The 18,443-nt window shown below is 43.6% G+C and overlaps 1 protein-coding gene across 1 annotated transcript in view; it reads right to left on the reverse strand.

Annotated features, from left to right (window-relative positions):
• The window catches only part of LOC144689224 (G-protein coupled receptor 54-like), a 39,870-nt gene extending 21,763 nt beyond the window's left edge, over positions 1 to 18,107 (reverse strand). The window contains exons 1-2 of the mRNA XM_078556330.1: positions 17,867 to 18,107; positions 16,870 to 16,994 (exon numbers count right to left, since the gene is read on the reverse strand). Of these exons, the coding sequence (XP_078412456.1) occupies positions 16,870 to 16,994; positions 17,867 to 18,107 (366 nt within the window). The remainder of the gene's footprint in view (positions 1 to 16,869; positions 16,995 to 17,866) is intronic.
• Positions 18,108 to 18,443: the final 336 nt, after the last annotated feature.

The raw sequence follows: 18,443 nt of genomic DNA on the forward strand, positions 1-18,443 counted from the left end.
TCATAATTTCAAATCCATTTATTATAAATCCTACACCCTTTTGTCAAGCTGTTTAACCATCATGTCTGGTAGGATATTAGTTAATTATTCCATCACTGACTAACTCATATTAAATAAATTAGCTGCCGTGCTCAGTAAGTTTGCAACAGGCACAAAAGGAAAATTAGCCAATTATACTGTCACAATTTACTGTGCAGATTTTGTGCAGTGCAAACTATGTTGGATCTACCACTATTCAGAAAGGTGCTGAAGGTACAAAAGGATCTGCTGTTAATCCAAACACAGACTAGCAACAGTGGATAAATTATTGTTCCTGCACCACACATGTACGTACATGTACACACCAAAAGGTCAGTTTAATGTTCATTTTCAGTTCATGGGCTTTAAAACATGTTTTTAGCGGTTGTGATTAAGCATGATATTTAAAATGCCTGTGTAATCTGTTATGATGCATCTTTCCTCTTGTACACCTCCATTCACTAGTAATGGTTGCACAGAGACACAGAAGAATAGATCATACATCACATCAAGCAGATCACTACAGCTCAAAGAAAAATTAAGATTGATTCTGTGAGACTGATGTAATTTACTTTTGCGAAAATTTACTTGGAAAATTTTACAGTCAGAAGCTACTCATAAGAACTAGAGTCTGGCCACAGTGCAAAAGATCTGCCGGTTCCTTTTGACATTACTGGATTTACTGAATTAAAGAATTCTGGAGGATTTAGTAATTATAATTTTTGTGATAGTTGTTATTTTTGTAACAAACAAGCTCACATACAGGCCAGAATATTACATTCTGGAGTCTAAGTTTGGTGGCAGGTGCGGAAGTGAGACTGATTTCCGCTGGGCATGGGTGGAGGCGGGATGGCTGACCACGCACGATCTTGTACTGTTCAGCTCATTACATATGCATCCGTGAGGAGCTCGCCGATTCTCATGGCAGGGTGAGCAGGTAGTCACCATCCGCGCCATTACCTCATGGGGTCAAACGTCCAGGTGCCAAATTTAAAGGGCACCTAGACAGCCATTTACTAACTGCGGGTCAGGAGCATCAGTCTGGCTGTCATTCAAGATTCTGATGAGACCAGATGTCACAGAGAAGACAACGTGCGGCCCCCATGGTTCAGCAAAGCCTCCCTGCAGACTCTCCTCCAGGCTGTCCAGGAAAGGCAGGAGATGCTGTTTCCCAGGGATGACAGCAGGAGATCCTCCCGTCTGACCACAGCGGCCTGGATGGAAGTCCAGGAGTGGAGGTTAGCGCCCATGGGGCCCACAGGAGAACTGTCCAGCATTGCAGAAAAAGGATGGGTGATCTGCTGCATTCTGCCAGGGTAGGTGGCATCGTCTACTGACTATAAAGTGACACTCATAAGGGTATCCGAATAGCCTGCTCCTGCTCCAATGTTCTCTATCTTCCTATCAGGTAGTGTAAGTGTGTGATTGCACAGGGATGTCAGACAGGAGTTTGGATTGCAGGACTCAAGAGCAGATGGGACATGTGTACTGAATGTGTGGCAGCCACTTCATGCTTTCAATGTTCACTCAGTTGCAGGACATCCTGCTTCTTAATCATTTACTGGGGAGAGCTCAGGAGCTGGCATAGGCATGCATGCTCTTAAACTGCTCATGCACCAATTGGGATGGCACTCAAGACATCTTGGTCCTCCATATATCCCTCAGCCAAGACATCCTCCCTTGTTGCACAAGGTTGTGCAGGGCACAGCAGACAAGGATGATCTGAGACACTCTCTGTGGTGAGTACTGGAAAGACCCGCCTGAGTGGTCAAAACATCTCAACTTCACCTTTAGGAGGCCTGCTGTCTGCTCGATTGTGGATATTGTGTGACATTGTATCTCTCCTCAGCGGCACTCTGAAGATGTCAAATTGGCATCATCAGCCAGGCCTTCTGGGGATATCCCTTGTGCCCAAGGAGCCAGCCTACAATTGCCGAGGTCCTTCAAAAACTTGTGGTATCTGGGAGTGGTTCAGAATGTAGGCATCGTGAGAGCTCACTGGGAACCCAGCACAAACATGTAGGATTTGTCTTCTATGATCACATAGCAGCCTCACTTCCAAAGAGAAATTAACTCCAAGTTAGAGAACTGGTTGTGGGAAGTGGGCTTTAAGTGAAGAAGAAACCTTTCCTGTTGATGAATGAATGGCTTTTGCCAGGGAACTTTCAAGATCACATGTGTGCAGTCAATAGCCCCTTGCACTTGCAGGAAACCTGCAATAGTTGCAAAACCCAATGGTCTTGCAACCTGGCTTTCAGGGATCCAGGTGGTATTGGACAAATTGGTGCACTATCCTGAACAGGGCATCTGTCACCTCCCTGATGGGAGATGCTACTTAAGTACCTAGTGGAGACCTGGAAGGAGTCACTGGCAAAGAAGTTTAAGAGGCGGTAACCTTTAATACCACCGGCATGGGATTGCCTCCAAGTCCTTGCAGTCGGAGGTCCTTATGGAGAAGCTGGCAGATGTGAGTAACTGCACTCCGGGACACCCTAAGGCACCTCTGGAATTGCCTTTTGCTCATCTGTAGATAGGTAGGCTGGCTGCCTGCGACATACCCATGGTCATGCCAATGCTCGCCATCGTACTGGCCTCTACTTGCCAGCATCCTGACCTTCTTGAGGCCTTGCTGCCTCTTGTTGCTCAGGCCATTGCTCCTCCTGGCCCTGTATCAACATGCACTGGTGCCTCCTCCTCATCTGGATGAGAACCAGTAGAAAGTCAGTGTTGCCTAGAGATTGCAGTGCGGAGTCACCAACCTTCGCCTGCCTTCGTGATCTTCCGGCTTCTCTCCAGCCTACTTCACTTAAAGCCCACTTCCCACAGCCAGTTCTCTAACTTGGAGTTAATTTCTCTGCTTCTTTGTTTTTTGAAACTTAGCTGGGACCTGTTGCTGTTCGTTGCCTTTGTTCCTCAGCTGAGACATTTGCTGACTGACTGACTGAAAAACTGACTGCTCACTGACCCTTGCATTGATCTAGTGACCTATCAAAACATTCCAAGAGGGCCCCACCCTTGTTACTGGGCAGGAACAAATGTAACAAGCAGTGAAACATCCTGTACCTTAAATGTTACAATGTCCATTGTCTGCTAACTTAGCACACAGAGGCACAGAAAAAAATAGATTCCATAACGATCCTCACAGATGACAAATACACAGCACTTAAATAAAATGCTCTGTTTTTATGCCGTATAACTCCTTAGCATGTAGCAGGGGCAGAGTGATTTTAATGGCGGATTTTCACTGCCTATAGATTAGGATAAGCAGCAAAGCTTGTGTCAGAAAGGAAGCAAAATTCTTCAGCGTGTTCAGGATATTTTCTGTAACAATATGTTCCAGAATCAATAATGGGATGGGCCATATTAATGAGTAATGAGCCAAGATCTCTAATCATTCGCTTTACCAGATATCATCGGTAGGGTAAAACTAACCTGCCTCACGACGGTCTAAACCCAGCTCGCCTTCCCTAATAGTGGGTGAACAATCCAATGCTTGGTGAATTCTGCTTCACAATGATAGGAAGAGGTGACATCGAAGGATCAAAAAGCGACATTGCAATGAACGCTTGGCCCTCACAAACCAGTTATCCCTGTGGTAACTTTTCTGACACCTTTCTGCTCCACGGGAAGTTTCTGTCCTCCCTGAGCTTGCCTTAGGACACCTGCATTACATTGTGACAGGTGTACTGCCCAAGTCAAACTTCCCATCTGCCACTGACCCCAGAGCAGGTCATGCCCAGCTGCCCAGGCGCTTCCGAACAGAAGCGAGAGCCCCTCAGGGCTTGCCTATCTGCCTCAACAGGTAAGTGATAAACAATTAGCTTTAGGTTGCAGTAGAGTGCTTAAGTTGGAGTTTGGTGAGTGAGGGACTTTTAAGGGTTAATTTCTATTTAAAGTCTAGTTTTTCTTTAATGTAGCAATTAACTGATAGTTGCTCTTTGGGTTGGGAGAAGGTGAGTTTCAGTCCAGCTTTAAAACAGAAGTTATACAGGCTCTGCTTGAAGCTGCAGCTAGCTAATTAGACAACTGGCTTAAACAGATTTTCAGAAGCTAGTTTAAGACAGCATAAAAGCAGGCCATTTACAGTGCTGCCTTGTCTGTCCTTGAGTGCTGCTTTGTCCTGCATTAGAGTGCTTAGGTTGGAGTTTGGTGAGTGAGGGCGTTCAGTGAAGAGGGAAGGAGGGATCTTTTCATTTTCTACCTTTCCTCAGAAAGAAGAGCGGCAGCCTTGGTAAGAAGGACCTAGTGAGTATTTCTACTGTCGCTAATATTCTCTAAACTACAGGGAGTAAAAGTAAAGGGAGTAATTTAAGGGTAAGTCATGGCAGAGCAGCTCAGCCACATGGAATGCTCCTGTACGATGTGGGAAATCAGAGACACTTCCAGTGTCTAGGTCAACCATGTTTGCAGGAAGTGTCTCCAAATGCGGCTACTCAAAATACAGTCTCTGAGTTGGAGCTGCAGCTGGATTCATGTGAGACATCCACAAGGATGAGATCTTCATGGATAGCATATAGTGAGGTGGTCGCAGTGCAGGTAAAGAGTGCACAGGCAGAAAGGGAATGGGTGACTGCCAGACAGTGTAAAAGCACTAGGCAGGTAATGTAGGTGTCCCCTGGGTCCATCTCCCCCTCTAACAGATTTTCCATTTGGATATTGCCAAGGGAGATGGTTTCTCAGGGGAATGCAGCAAGAGCCACCACGAGTGTCTAAGCTGCATGGGGGGCGGGAAGGGGGGGGGGTGCCGAAAAAAGAATGGGAGAGTAATAGTGATGGGGATTGTATCATAAGGGGAACAGACAGACGTTTCTGCATCTGCAGACATGACATGAAGATGGTATGTTGCCTCCCTAGTGCCAGGGTCGAGGATGCCACTGATCAGCTGCAGGACATTCTTAAGTGGGAGGGTGAACAGCCAGAGGTCATGGTCCATATCGGTACCATTGACATAGGTAAAAAGAGGGATGATGTCCTGAAAGCAGAATATAGGGAGCTAGGAAATAAATTAAAATCAGGACCTCAAACGTAGTAATCTCAGGAATACTCCCAGTGCCACGTGCTAGCAAGGTCGGAAGTAAGAGAATAGACCAGATGAATGCATGGCTGGAAAGGTTTGTAGGAGGGAGGGATTTAGATTCCTGAGGCATTGGGACTGATTCTGGGGAAGATAGGACTTTTACAAGGTGGACAGGTTGCACCCCAGCAGGACCGGGACCAATATCCTCACAGGGTCTTTTGCTACTACTGTGGGGGAGGGTATAAACTAAAGTGGTAGGGGGATGGGAACCTGAACAGGGAGACACAAGAGAAGTAAACTAAGATAGGAATGAAAGACAGGAAAGTACCAAGCAAAAGTGGAAAGCAGAGGAAAGAAGGGCAAGCAGCAACTAGGGCCTTGGTACAAAAAAAATGTGTAAAAATGTTAAAATGACAAGTCTAAAGGCATAGTATCTGAATGCATGGTGCATTCACAATAAGATAGATGAATTAACAGTGCAAATAGATGTAAATGGGTACGACATTATTGCGATTACGGAGACATGGCTGCAGGGTGACCAGGGCTGGGAACTGAATATCTAAGGGTACTCGATAGTTAGGAAGGACGGGCAAAAAGGAAAAGGAGGTGGTGTGGCATTGTTAGTTAAGGATGAAATCAGTGCAATAATGAGAGAGGATACTAGCTCAGAAAATCTACATGTAGAATCAGTCTGGGTGGAGCTAAGAAGCAACAAGGGGCAGAAAACATTAGTGGGAGTTGTCTATAGACCTCCAAACAGTAATGGTAAGATAGGGATGCATTAAACAGGAAATTAGAGATGCATGTAACCAGGGTGCTACAGTAATCATGAGTGACTTTAATCTACATATAGACTGGGCAAACCAAATTAGCAATAATACTGTGGCAGATGAATTCCTGGAGTGTGTATGAGATTTTTTTTTTGACAGAACATTGAGGAACCAACTAGGGAACAGGCTATCCTAGATTTGGCACTGTGCAATGAGAAGGGGTTAATTAATAATCTTGTTGGGCAGGGACCTTTAGGGAACAATGACCATAACATGATCGAATTCTTCATCAGGATGGAAAGTGAAGTGGTCCAATCCGAAGCTAGGGTCCTATATCTAAACAAAGTAAACTACAAAGGTATGAGGCGTGAATTGGCTAAGATAGATTGGGGAATTTCATTAAAAGGCATGACAGTGGATAGGCAATGGCTAATATTTAAGGAATGAATGTATGCATTGCAACCATTATGCATTCCTTTCTGGCACAAAAACACAACAGGAAAAGTGGCCAAACTACGACTAACCAAAGAAATTAAGGGTAGTATTAGATCCAAAGAGGAATCATATAAAGTTGCTAGGAAATGTGGCAAGCCTGCGGATTGGGAGCAGTTTAGAATTCAGAAAAGGAGGACCAAGAGTTTGATTAAGAGGAAAAAAATAGAGTATGAAAGTAAATTTGCAAGGAACATAAAAACAGATTGTAAAAGCTTCTATAAGTATGTAAAAAGAAAAAGATTAGTGAAGACAAATGTAGGCCCCTTACAGCCCAAAACAGGAGAATTTATAATAAAGAACAAGGAAATGGCAGAGCAATTAAACAATTAAAATGTCAAATAAAGTTATCCATTCACAGTCATTGGATAAAATTCTTGTTGCCCAAACGCGATGCAGTGACTTGTCAGATTTGCTGAGAATAGACAAAATTCACCCATAAAGAATAAGGCCCTAAAGTTAGAGCCAGGCCTTTCAGGAGTGAAGTTAGCAAACACTTGTACATGCAACAGCTGTTAGATTTGGATCCCTCTTTCACAAATAGCAGTTGATGCTGGACTAATTTTCATTTTAAATTTGAGATTGATAGATTTTTGTTAACCAGAGATATTAAGGATATGGGACAAAGGCCGATATATGGAGGTCACAGATCAACCATAATCTCTTTGAATAGTGGAACAGGGTTAAGAGAATTAAATGGTCTCTTCCTGTACCTATGTTGCTAAATGTACAATGTGCATTAACAGGGCATAGTACAGAAAAAATGTGATGGATAGGATGTATGTGCTGTATAACTGAACATCTGTATCTTGGTAGTGATGAATAATCCCAGCTGAAAAAAGACCATATGGAAGGGCATTTGCTTCTATCAACATTTCCTATCTTTGTGCCATTGGTAAACTTGGATATGTGACTCTCTATCCCATTATCTAATTAATAAATACAGTGAGGCCCCAACACAGATCCCTATGGGATGCCTCTCATTATGCCCTGCCAATTAGAATATCTGCCCATTATCCCTACTCGCTATCTCCTGCCACTCAGCCAATTTCCTAACTAGGTCAATAATTTGCCTTCAATTCCATGAGCTTCAACATTAGCTATAGTCTCTTATGAAGGACTTTATCAAATGCCTAAGGAAGAAAGGACCACTTTATCATGGAAACTGTGATTGACAAGTTCTTTTGGTTTCTGTGCCCAACCTGATTATAACAACTGACTTACCCTGTAGAGGATGAGTTGCCTGAGCTTCAAGGGCTGGATTGCCAAAACATGGGGGCTGCAAATGACCTTTAATTTGTCTAACTCTGTTTTAGAGTAAGCCAGTGGGAGGGAGCATTATTCAGCAATGTTAAAAATCCATCATGCATTCGCTGTTTAAAAAAAAATGCCTTGTATAAGGTTTAAAAGCTTATTTATGAGACTGAATTCTATATAAAACCATAATTAGGCTTTTATCCTAAGAAGGCAGTAAAGAAGTAGCAATAGGATATCTGTCAAAGTAAATGTTTTATCTCCAAAGCAACAGAAAAAGCTTCAGGACACTTACAGGTTTGTGTTTCTGAATAAATTATTGAAATTTAAAAAAATATCTTTTAAGCAGGATTCAGTCCTTATCAAACATGTAGGGTGAATTTGCACTTTTAATGCCAGCAAAAATTGGGCCCATTTTTGCCTGATTATTGTTTCCATCAAAGCAAGGAATAATGTTTAGAACAGGCAGCTGATCGCTACCATCATTCTACACTGTGAATACTGCATCAGCTGTGGCTCAATCATAACACTTTTGCCCCTGAGTTAAGGGATTCTAGGTTCATGTCTGAATCCAGAGACTTGAGCATGAAATCTAGACTGACACTCCAGTGCATTGGCAGAGGTGTCATAATTTGGCTGAAACAATAAACTGAGACCCTTCTTCCCACTCAAGTGGACATAAAAGGTCTCATGACACTGTTCAAAGAACAGCAGGAGAGTTCTCCCTGGTGTCTTGGGCAATATTTATCCCACAACTGACATTACTGAAAAGCAGACTATCTGATCATTGTTGTTTGCGGGACCTTACTGTGTATAAATTGGCTATTGTGTTTCCTACATTACAGCAGTAACTGCACTTCAATAAAACTTGGCTATAAAGCACTTTGGGACATCCAGAGGTTGCAAAAATTTTACTTTCTATCTTTTTAAAAATACAGTCCGCTTGAATGATGAGATGTGTAATGAGATAAGTGCATTTAAAATGGCATTACCATCACTGAATTCTCTACTTCAACATCCTGGGTATTACCATTGACCAGAAAGTGAACTGGACCAGCCATATAAATACTGTGGCTACAAGAGCAGGTCAGAGGCTGAGAATTCTGTGGCAACTCACCTCCTGACTCCCCAAAGCTTGTTGACCTCTCCAAGGCACAAGTCAGAAGTGTGATGAAATACTCTCCAATAGCCTGGATAAGTGCAACTCCAACAACGCTCAAGAAGCTCGACAACATGCAGGACAAAGCATCCCAGTTGATTGGCACCCCATCCACCACCTTCAATATTCACTCACTCCACCTATAGTGACATCAATATGTACCATTTAGAAGATGCACTGCAGAAACTCGCCAAGGCACCTTTGGCAGCACTTTCCAAATCCGCTATCTCTACCGCCTTGAAGGATAAGGGCAGCAGATGACGGGAACTCCACCACCTGGAAGTTCCCCTTCAAGCCACTCACCATTCTGACTTCGAAATATACCAATGTTCCTTCACTGTCACTGGGTCAAAATCCTGGAACTCCCTAACAGCACTGTGGGTGTACCTACACCACATGGACTGCAGTGGTTCAAATAAGTGGCTCACCACCACCTTTCTCAAGGGCAATTATGTATGGAAAATAAATGCTAGCCTAGCCAGTGATGCCCACATCCCATGAATGAATTTTAAAAATAAATAAATAAAAAGAGAATGTCTTGAATAAACTAATGAAACTCAAAAAAGATAAAATCTCTTGTCCTGCAGTTGGATTTTTTAAAATTCATTCACGGGATGTGGGCTTCACAGGCTGGGGCAGCAATTATTGCCCATCCCTAATTGCCCTTGAGAAGGTGGCAGTGAGTTGCCTTCTTGAACTGCTGCAGCCCATGTGGTGTAGGTACACCCACAGTGCTGTTAGGAAGGGAGTTCCAGGGTTTTGACCCAGCGACAATGAAGGATGGCGATATATTTCTAAGTCAGAATGGTGAGTGACTTGGAGGGGAACTTCCAGTGGTGGTGGACCCATGCATCTGCTGCCCTTGTCCTTCTAGATGGTAGTAGTCGTGGGTTTGGAAGATGCTATCTAAGGAGCCTTGGTGAATTCCTTGCATCCACATATTTTAAAAGGATCTAGGGGCAGGATCTTCTGGTCGGTGAGCAGGGGCAGGGCCCACTTCCGTACATGTAAAATGACGCGGGATGACGTCGGGTGGAACTCCTGACGTCACCCCACGTCATTTCCATTTTTAGGTCGGCGGGGGCACAGCTGAGTCAGCTGTGTATCCGCCGACCTGTCAACGGCCTATTGAGGCCATTGAGAAACTAATTAAGGTCATTAATTGACCTGCCCGTCCAACCTTAAGGTTGGCAGGCAGGCCGGGAGCCCTGGCAGGCTTCAGAAAAAGCATGAAACCTCAGGCAGGATGAGGTTTCATGAGGGTATTTAAAGTTTTAATAAAGATTTCAATAAAAGTTATGTGACCAGTGTCACAGGAAGGGACATGTCAGGGAAATTTTTCTATCATTTGTATTGCAAATTTTAATTCGGAGCCGATCTCCCTGAAGCAGCACTTAGCCTCAGGGAGATCTGTGCGCTCTTTTGCGCACATGTGCGAAAGAGCACACTCCCAGCTGAGGGAATTCCGCCCCCCACCCCCCCACCCTGCCCGCACAGGGAGCACATAGCGCGAAAGAGTGCACAGATCTCCCTGAGGCAAAGTGCTGCCTCGGGGAGATCAGCTCCTATTTAAAACTTTGAATAAAGATGAGAAAACATTTCCCTGCCATGTCCCCTTATGTGACACTGTCACATGAGTTGGGACATGTCCATAACTTTCATTGTAAAATATTCTGCATTTTTTAAATCACTCATGAAACCTCATCCCGCTCGTGGATGAGGTTTCATGTTTTTTCACAAGCCTGCCTGGGCTCCCGGCCTGCCCACCAACCTTAAGGTTGGACGGGCAGGTCCATTAATGAGTTCAATTGATTTTTTAATGGCCTTAATAGGCCGTTGACAGGTCGGCAGGCGCGCATCTGACTCGGATGCGCGCCTGCCAAACTGACAATCTAAATGACGCGGGGCGACATCTGGACGCACGTCAGCGAGCGGGCCCCGCCCCTGCTTGCCAATCGGAAGATGCTGGCCTAGGTTTAATTTCTAGAAGGATAGAATTGAAAACTAGGGAAGTTACGCTAAACCTGTATCAAACCTTGGTTAAACCACACTTAAGAGCACTGTGTGCAGTTCTGATCATCATATTATAAAAAGGGTATAGAGGCACTGGAGAGGGTGCAGAGAAGATTTACAAAGATGATAACAGAAATGCATAGATTTACATATCAGGAAAGCATAAACAAGCTGGGTCTTTTCCTTTTGAGAAATGAAGGCTGACTGGTGACCTAATAGAGGTTTTTAAAGTTATGAAAGATTTTGATGCAGTGCATACAGAGAGAGTGTTTCCATTTGTGGGGAGGAGAATTACTAGAAGCTATCAACATAAGATAGTTACCAAGAAATCCAATAAGGAATTCAGAAGAAACTTCTTTACCCTGAGAATAGCAGACAAATGAAAAGGTGAGTCCCTGCAAATCTCAGTTCCATGAAGAACAGTAATTATTTAAAGATTTGTGCTTGGAACGTGGGCAATGCTGGTAAAGCTGCCTTTCTTGTCTATCCTTGCTTGCCTTGAGAAGATGGTGAGCCTTCTGCATTACCCACTGAAGTTCTAATGAATTAAGCTGTTAGGCAATTTCCAGGATTTTGACCCGGTTACAATAAAGAAACCACAAAAATGTCCAAGTCGGGATAGTATGTGTCTTGGAGGGAAATTCAGAGGTAATCTCGTTTCCATGATGTTGCTGTATTTCTTCTTCTAAGTGATAAAGGTCTCAGCACGGCGAGATGCCGTTGAGGTAACCCTGGTGAGTGCACTACACTGTCCTTAATGGTATTGAGCTTCTTGGGTGTTGTTGCAGCTGTACCCATCTAGGTGAGTATTCCATCACATTTCTGATTGAACATTTTAGGTAGTAAAAAAAAGGCTTTGAAGATTCACAAGGTGAGGCGTTTGTCACAGAATACCCAGCCTCTGCCATGCTGTTGTAATTATAATGTTGATATAGTTGGTCCAGTTAATCTTCTGATCAATGGTGATCCCAAAGATAATGATGATGATGATAATGGAAGATTTGGTGATTTGGGTGCTGTTGGAGATTAGGGAGAGATGGCTGGACTTTGCCTGCCACTTGTTTGGTAAAAATGTGACTTCCCACTCGTCAGACCAGGCATGGACGTCCTACTGTAGATTGGCATAGGCTGCTTCATTATTGGAGGAATTGTTATTGGGAATGAACACTTTGGAATCATCCATGAACAACCCTGCTTCTGACCTTCTGAACCATGTTTCTTCATGCCAGGTATGTTTCTATCCACTAGAAGGTTTTTCTTTTAGCCCCCCTTGACCTCAGTTCAAATAGGACTCCTTGATGCCATATTCATTGGGATGCTGTCTTGTACTGAGTGCAACTACTCTTACCTCTCTTCTGGTGTTTTGCTGTTGCATGCATGTCTGGATCAAAACTGTAATGAGGTCCAAAGCCTGAATGGTTCAGGTATTACCCAAGCTGAGCATTGACAAATAGGTTAGTGGTGAATAAGTCCTTTATTGCGCTACCGATTACTCCTTCTATCACCTTGCACGGAGAGGCTGATAGGATGATAATTGGCTGGTTACTACTAATTATGATGATGTAGACCACAGGAGGAGGCCAGGTAGAATCACTCAGCATTTTTGGCTTAAAATGCTTGAAACATTTCAGTTTTCTTTTTCATTCATATGCTGGACTCCACCATGGTTGAGGATGGGGCTATTTGTGGAGATGTTCATGGACTCTGCTCCTCCATTAGTTGCATGGTTACCCACCACCACTCTTTACTGAATGGGGTAGCGCTACACAGCCTTATTCTGATCTATTGGTTATGGAACTGCTTAGCTCTGTCTACAGCCTGCTACTTTTGATATTCAGAGTACGGGTAGCAATGTGTGTAGTATTTCTAAGTTGCTACCTCATTGTATGGTTTGCCTAATACAATGCCTGGCATGCACTCATTAAATCACAGTTGGATCTCCCAAGTGATCAAGAATTGAGGGGCATGCTGGACCCTGTATGAGATTTAAAATTGTGGAGGGATGCACTTTTGCTGCTGTTCGGCCCACAGCACCTCATAGATGGCCAAGTTTTGGCTGTTAGATCTGTCTTTAGTCTTTCTTGCATAACATGGCAGTAGTGCACACTACACAATAGAGAGCATCCTTACTACAGAGATAAGACTTTGGGCAGAATTGTCCCATATTTGCACAAAGCGCGAAAGCGGGTGGGAAAAAAGTTGTTTTACCCACCGGCCGCAATGGTGGGTTTTTGCGCCATGTTGTCTCATTCCCACCTCATTAATTATGCAGCCACAGGAAACACACCGCCTTGCTGGCTGGCGGCATCTGAGTTGCCCGTCACGCCATTATCTTGCAGCTCCCTCATGCTGGACACCACATTTGAACTGCAGCTGCGTGCACACTTCTCAATGCCTGCAGCCCAGGACTGCTCCAGTGAAGACACGGCCCCAAAAGCCAAGAAGAGTGCAGCCGCCCAATTCAGTGACACCTTCTGGATGGCGTGGAGGCCCACCACGATATCCTCTACCCCCGCTCTGACTGCAGGAAGCCCATCAGACTTACTACGCTGGCTTGGGAGGTGGTGGCAGAGGTGTTCAGTGCCAATGCTGCACACAAGAGGTTGGCCATCCAATTCAGAAAATGGATGAATGATCTCATCCATGCCACCTGAGTAGGGCAACCATCACCCACTCACAAGGCCAACACACATTCACTGGCATCTCACTCACTGCCAGCTCAAGGGACATCATCACTCACTCTTTCACACACATACATCCTCACATCTCCATCTAGCCTCATCTCCTCTGGAGACTTCCTCCTCAGCCCTCACCATCTTGAGGCCACTTGCACAGATTAACATGTGCCCCCACACACACTCTGGGATACCCCCTCACCCAGTACAGCCCACCCCCCCTGCAGCCTCTTCCCATGCCTGAGGCCACTTCTGCCTCTTCCTTAAGCAAGTCCTAGCCCTGCAGCCATTGAAAAGCCACCCCTGCCTTACGGCTGGTCTGGTAGGTAGAGACCCACCTGTGGGCCCCCCTAAAAGTGATGTGGTGCTGCCTGTGAAGCCTGGGCACTGATGACTGTGAGTGCTGCCCGAAGCAAGGTAGGCAAACAAACCTTAAAGTCCTGAGCTAAGTGCAGTTCGCCAGGTGCACATCGCTTATGCATAGTTGTGAAATATGTCAGCGTGTGCCCCGATGATCCATCATGGGGAATGATTCCAGCAAGCAGGACTTATAATGAGATGCTAAAGTTTAAAATTAGGTTCCCGACACGTGGCAGTGGGAAATGCAGCCCGCCATTGACAGGTGGAGCAGACAATCACAAACTGTTTCACAGCCTTTATCTTCAAAAAGCCTGTGCAGTGGAAATTCTTACAAATATACTGTTGACAGTTACGCCTGACAGTTAAGTTGATGAAAGCGAAGCCAGGTGGGATATTTCTTTGTTTTGATTCCTTCATCATCCGAGTTACTGGTGGTATAATGATCCATTTTGATGGTAGTTACCCATTGTGCATTCTATGAATTTGCTTCCCATGTTCACCATAGAAGAGTCATGATTCATTAGTTGAGGAGGACTGGTGGGGGAAGCAATGACAAGTGGTGATCAGCAGGAGGTTTTCTTGACCTTGTTTGACCTGAAGCCATTACGCTTCCAGAATCAATGTTGAAGACTCCTAGGGCAACTCCCACCCAGCTGTATACCACTTTTCCCCACCTCAAGTGTGTCTACCTGCTGTTGGGACATCACGTAGGGGTGGTGGAGTAATCTAAGATTAGAAATGTCTGGTCATTCAGGAAAGCATGTAACAGCCTAATATTGTCCATTTTGGTCTGATTATGCCTGTATGAAGTACTTTGGTTCTTTCTCGACATGAAAATCGCTATATAAGTGCAAGTTGTTGTTCTTGATAGATGTGTAGAGGCTGGAGTCACATGTAAGCCAGACTGATGGCAGATCATGGGTTTTTCAAAAATATCCAGATTTATTGATTTCACCAATTTCAGTGGCGAGATTGTACTATCAACCTCTGAGATTAAGCATTTCATATTCTACCAACTGAGCTGGTCAGTAAGTTTACATTTGCCAAAGTCATTGAAGGCATAAGACTCACAATGGGAGTTGAAGATACCAGAGAAAAGCAAAATTGCTCTCAGGATTAGGAATTCTTTGACCAAGTCCCCATGGAAAAGACTTTGGCACAACAATTTTAAAATGTGTTATCTACAAATGCTGTCTGATTACTTTGACAGGATAGTCAGATGGTGTGTTGTGAATCTGTAGGCAAATCAGGGGTACTTAATATGTAAGGTGAGAAGTGGTTTCTTTCAGAGATGACACAATAGGCAATTCATTAGACATCTCTGGTTATTCAGGAAGACATCTAGGACCTTGGTGTTAACAAATCATTTTTATCTCTGAGCATCAACCAGAGATATTTTTTTTTAAATCAGACAGACACTACAAAAGCATGTAGCATCAGGCTGGAAAGACTGAACCTCTGCCCTGTTCATGGAGACTTTATGCTTTTACATCAAAGCCTTTTTAGATAAAACATTAAACTAAGGCCCTTTCTATCCTCTCAGGTTGACTCAAAGTATTTCAAAATACCATTCAAGGTAGACCTGGGAAATTCTCCCAATGTCCTAGCCAATATTTAGCCCCCCCAGGGCATTGGTGCAGGAGTTCCTCAGTCCTAGGCCCAACCCATCTTGCTTCATCAATGACCTTCCCTCCATCATAAGGTCAGAAGTTGACATGTTCACTGATGATTGCACAGTGCTCAGTTCTATTCATAACTCCTCAAATAATGAAGCAGCCTGTGCCCACAGGCAGCAAGACCTGGACAACATTCAAGCTTGGGCTGATAAATGACAAGTAATATTCATGTCAGACAGGTGCCAGGCAATGGCCAACCCCAACAAGGGAATATCTAACCACCTCTGCAGTGTGTACCATCTACAAGATATACTTTAGCAACACACCAGCACCTTCCAAACCTGCAACCTTACCACCTGGAAGATTGAGGGCAGCCTGTGTATGGGGACACCATAACCTGAAAGTTCGCCTCCAAGTCACACAGTATCGTGACTTGGAAATATTTCACTGTTCCTTCATTGTTGCTGTGTTAAAATCTTGGAACTCCCTACCATGCATCATTGTGGGAGTACCTTCAACCAACTACAGTGGTTTCAAGAAGACAGCTCACCAGCTCCTTCTCAAGGGCAGTTAGGGATAGTCAATACATGCTGGCCTTGCCAGCAATGCCCACACCCTATGGCTGAGGGAAAAAAAATGTGGAAATGTGATCCAGGATGCTATGCAATTTCACGGTTATATTCTGTATCACATTTATAGATACAGGGCAGTCGAGTCAACTCCTTTATGAATCAGAAAACCAGACCAATTAAGGAAGCAGGTGGCACTACTGAACTAAGAACAACTTATTAAAGGTAGTTTGTCTTTAGGTAGGATCCTTAAGTAGAATTGATTAGATCAATAAAGTATTTCTGCTTCTTCTACTTCTTTGCAGTTTTGACATTTTAAGCAGATTATGGAGATTTTCTATATAAAAATGTATTTTTCTTGGAATCCTTTACTACGCATTGCCTACTGTTTAGTGCATGTGTGACACACTATGGATATAACACATCAAAGCAATACACCTTGTTATGATGCAAAGCGATCTTTTAAAAAATCAGTCATTTCCTTCAATTCTTCTAATCCATGTTCAGAGTTTAACAAGCAACTAGCATTACTTAGATTTGCTGTTTTAAACCACTGCCCCACAAAGAACACTTAAACAGTAGCTTTAAAGGGATAAATCAGGTTAAAACATAACTCCAGTGTAAACGTCACCACTATGCTCCAGACTGCGCTAGAACTGGATTGGTACAGTACGCCAAAAAATCTTCACCAATGACACCTTCTTGAGGACAGATGCAAATCATGTCCCACGTTGTTCTATCAAACTAAACCATCTGGTGACCTACACGCTTTACAGGTTGGCAATGACAATGCTCAAAAATGGCTGGAATATGTCGAGATGCATATGCTAGTTAACTGTGACCAGTAAAATTTGGGGTTAGCATGGCTCAAAGAATGCAGCTACAAGGTCAGTCAGAAGTAACAGACAAAGCATAGGAAAATTCACCTGTTGTATGTAATTGACAAATTTGCACATGAACTCCCCGAAAATCCAGCTGGGGAGTGGGTATAGGACTGCGGTGAAAGGAACACAGCACACCAGAAATATAATATCAGTTGTAGCCAGGTTTGCTGGAAAAAGAAACAAAAGCTCAGAGCAATCTCAAAGAGAATTGAGAAATCAATCAAGTTACAGACCAAGCAGCTACCTCACGTCATTCTGTGAATTATTATTATAATTTAGAGAGTTTAAATATTTCAGTGCTCATTACCATATTTAGAGAAATAAGTTAGAATTTATTTCACAGAGCAATGAACTGGGTTAATACAAACCTTTTAATCAAGAGCTGAAGGATTGGTCTTGACTCTGTCCCTATATATCAAAGTGATATTTATCCAAAGTTCTATATTTCAGATTTATAAATACAAAATAGTTTTCTGAATTTTTACCACTACTGGTTTAATTTAAAACATTAACTTGGAAAATTTACAGCTACAAAACGAAATTGATCTTTGTTTTTTTTAAACTAACGGTTTCACTTACACCTACCGAGCCTGGTTATCTAATATACTTTGAAATAAAATATACCTTCCCCTTCTAACCAGGTTTACATTAATATCAGAGTACCTCTGACTGTAGAATTTATAGTTAGTTTGATATATTCTTTTTATCACTCATGCATACATCTACATACATTTTACAGATACAGATTGTCCTTTATAAATTAATCTGTATAGATTGTATAGATGTAGAACTCAGCCCCGGTGCAGGGAAGTCAGGGTGTATTGGTGCCGGTCCCCATCCTGGATAAATGGGGAGGGTTAGCGGCAGGAAGGGCAACTGGCTATAAAACTACTCGCTAAATGGAAAAAAAATGATGGTGGATATGAAGGGTGATCAGCCAGCAATGTGGCGACCCCGTGTGATATGGGAAAAGTCGAAAGGGGAAGAAGAGTGATATATAGATACAGAACTGCGTGAATTTACTCATCGATTTTGTTACCTATGTAAAAGTTGGTAACTGTTCGCATCTGCTTGTGCTTCGTTACCACATAAATCACCAACGAGTTTCCAGCCAGTCCGACCACCATCAGAATCCCGAAGAAGAGGGGCACCAACCAGGCGTCCATCAACACTGGGGGTCTCGGAGCTGCTGTTGTGTTGCTACAGACATTCTCCAAACATGAAATGTTAAGATATTGGAAAGACTCATTCATGGAGGGGGCCACAGAAGTGCCCAGCATCTTCTTAGGGAATTAAAAGCGATGCAGTTAGAACCACCTTACATACAAAACAATCAGTAATATGAACCTCTCCCGAGAGATATTCACACGGATTTTCCTCTCCAGTAGGCGATTGTACCTGTCCAGATGCTATTCTGACTTTAGCACTTCGTCAATGACATGTTTAGACTATTTACTGATGGAGCCGAATCAGTTCAGTGCTATGTTTCACTCAGAGCTCGCTGACAAGAAGAGTCGAAGGAAAGGAAGGCCGGCTCGATGTCAGACGAGTGCAACCGTTTTTTTTATATAGAGAGCTTTTGACGCGATGGTGATGTGTCTTTGAAATCAAAGCGG

This window comes from Cetorhinus maximus, chromosome 13 (genome assembly GCF_964194155.1).
Source record: "Cetorhinus maximus chromosome 13, sCetMax3.hap1.1, whole genome shotgun sequence".
Classification (NCBI taxonomy): Eukaryota; Metazoa; Chordata; class Chondrichthyes; order Lamniformes; family Cetorhinidae; genus Cetorhinus; species Cetorhinus maximus.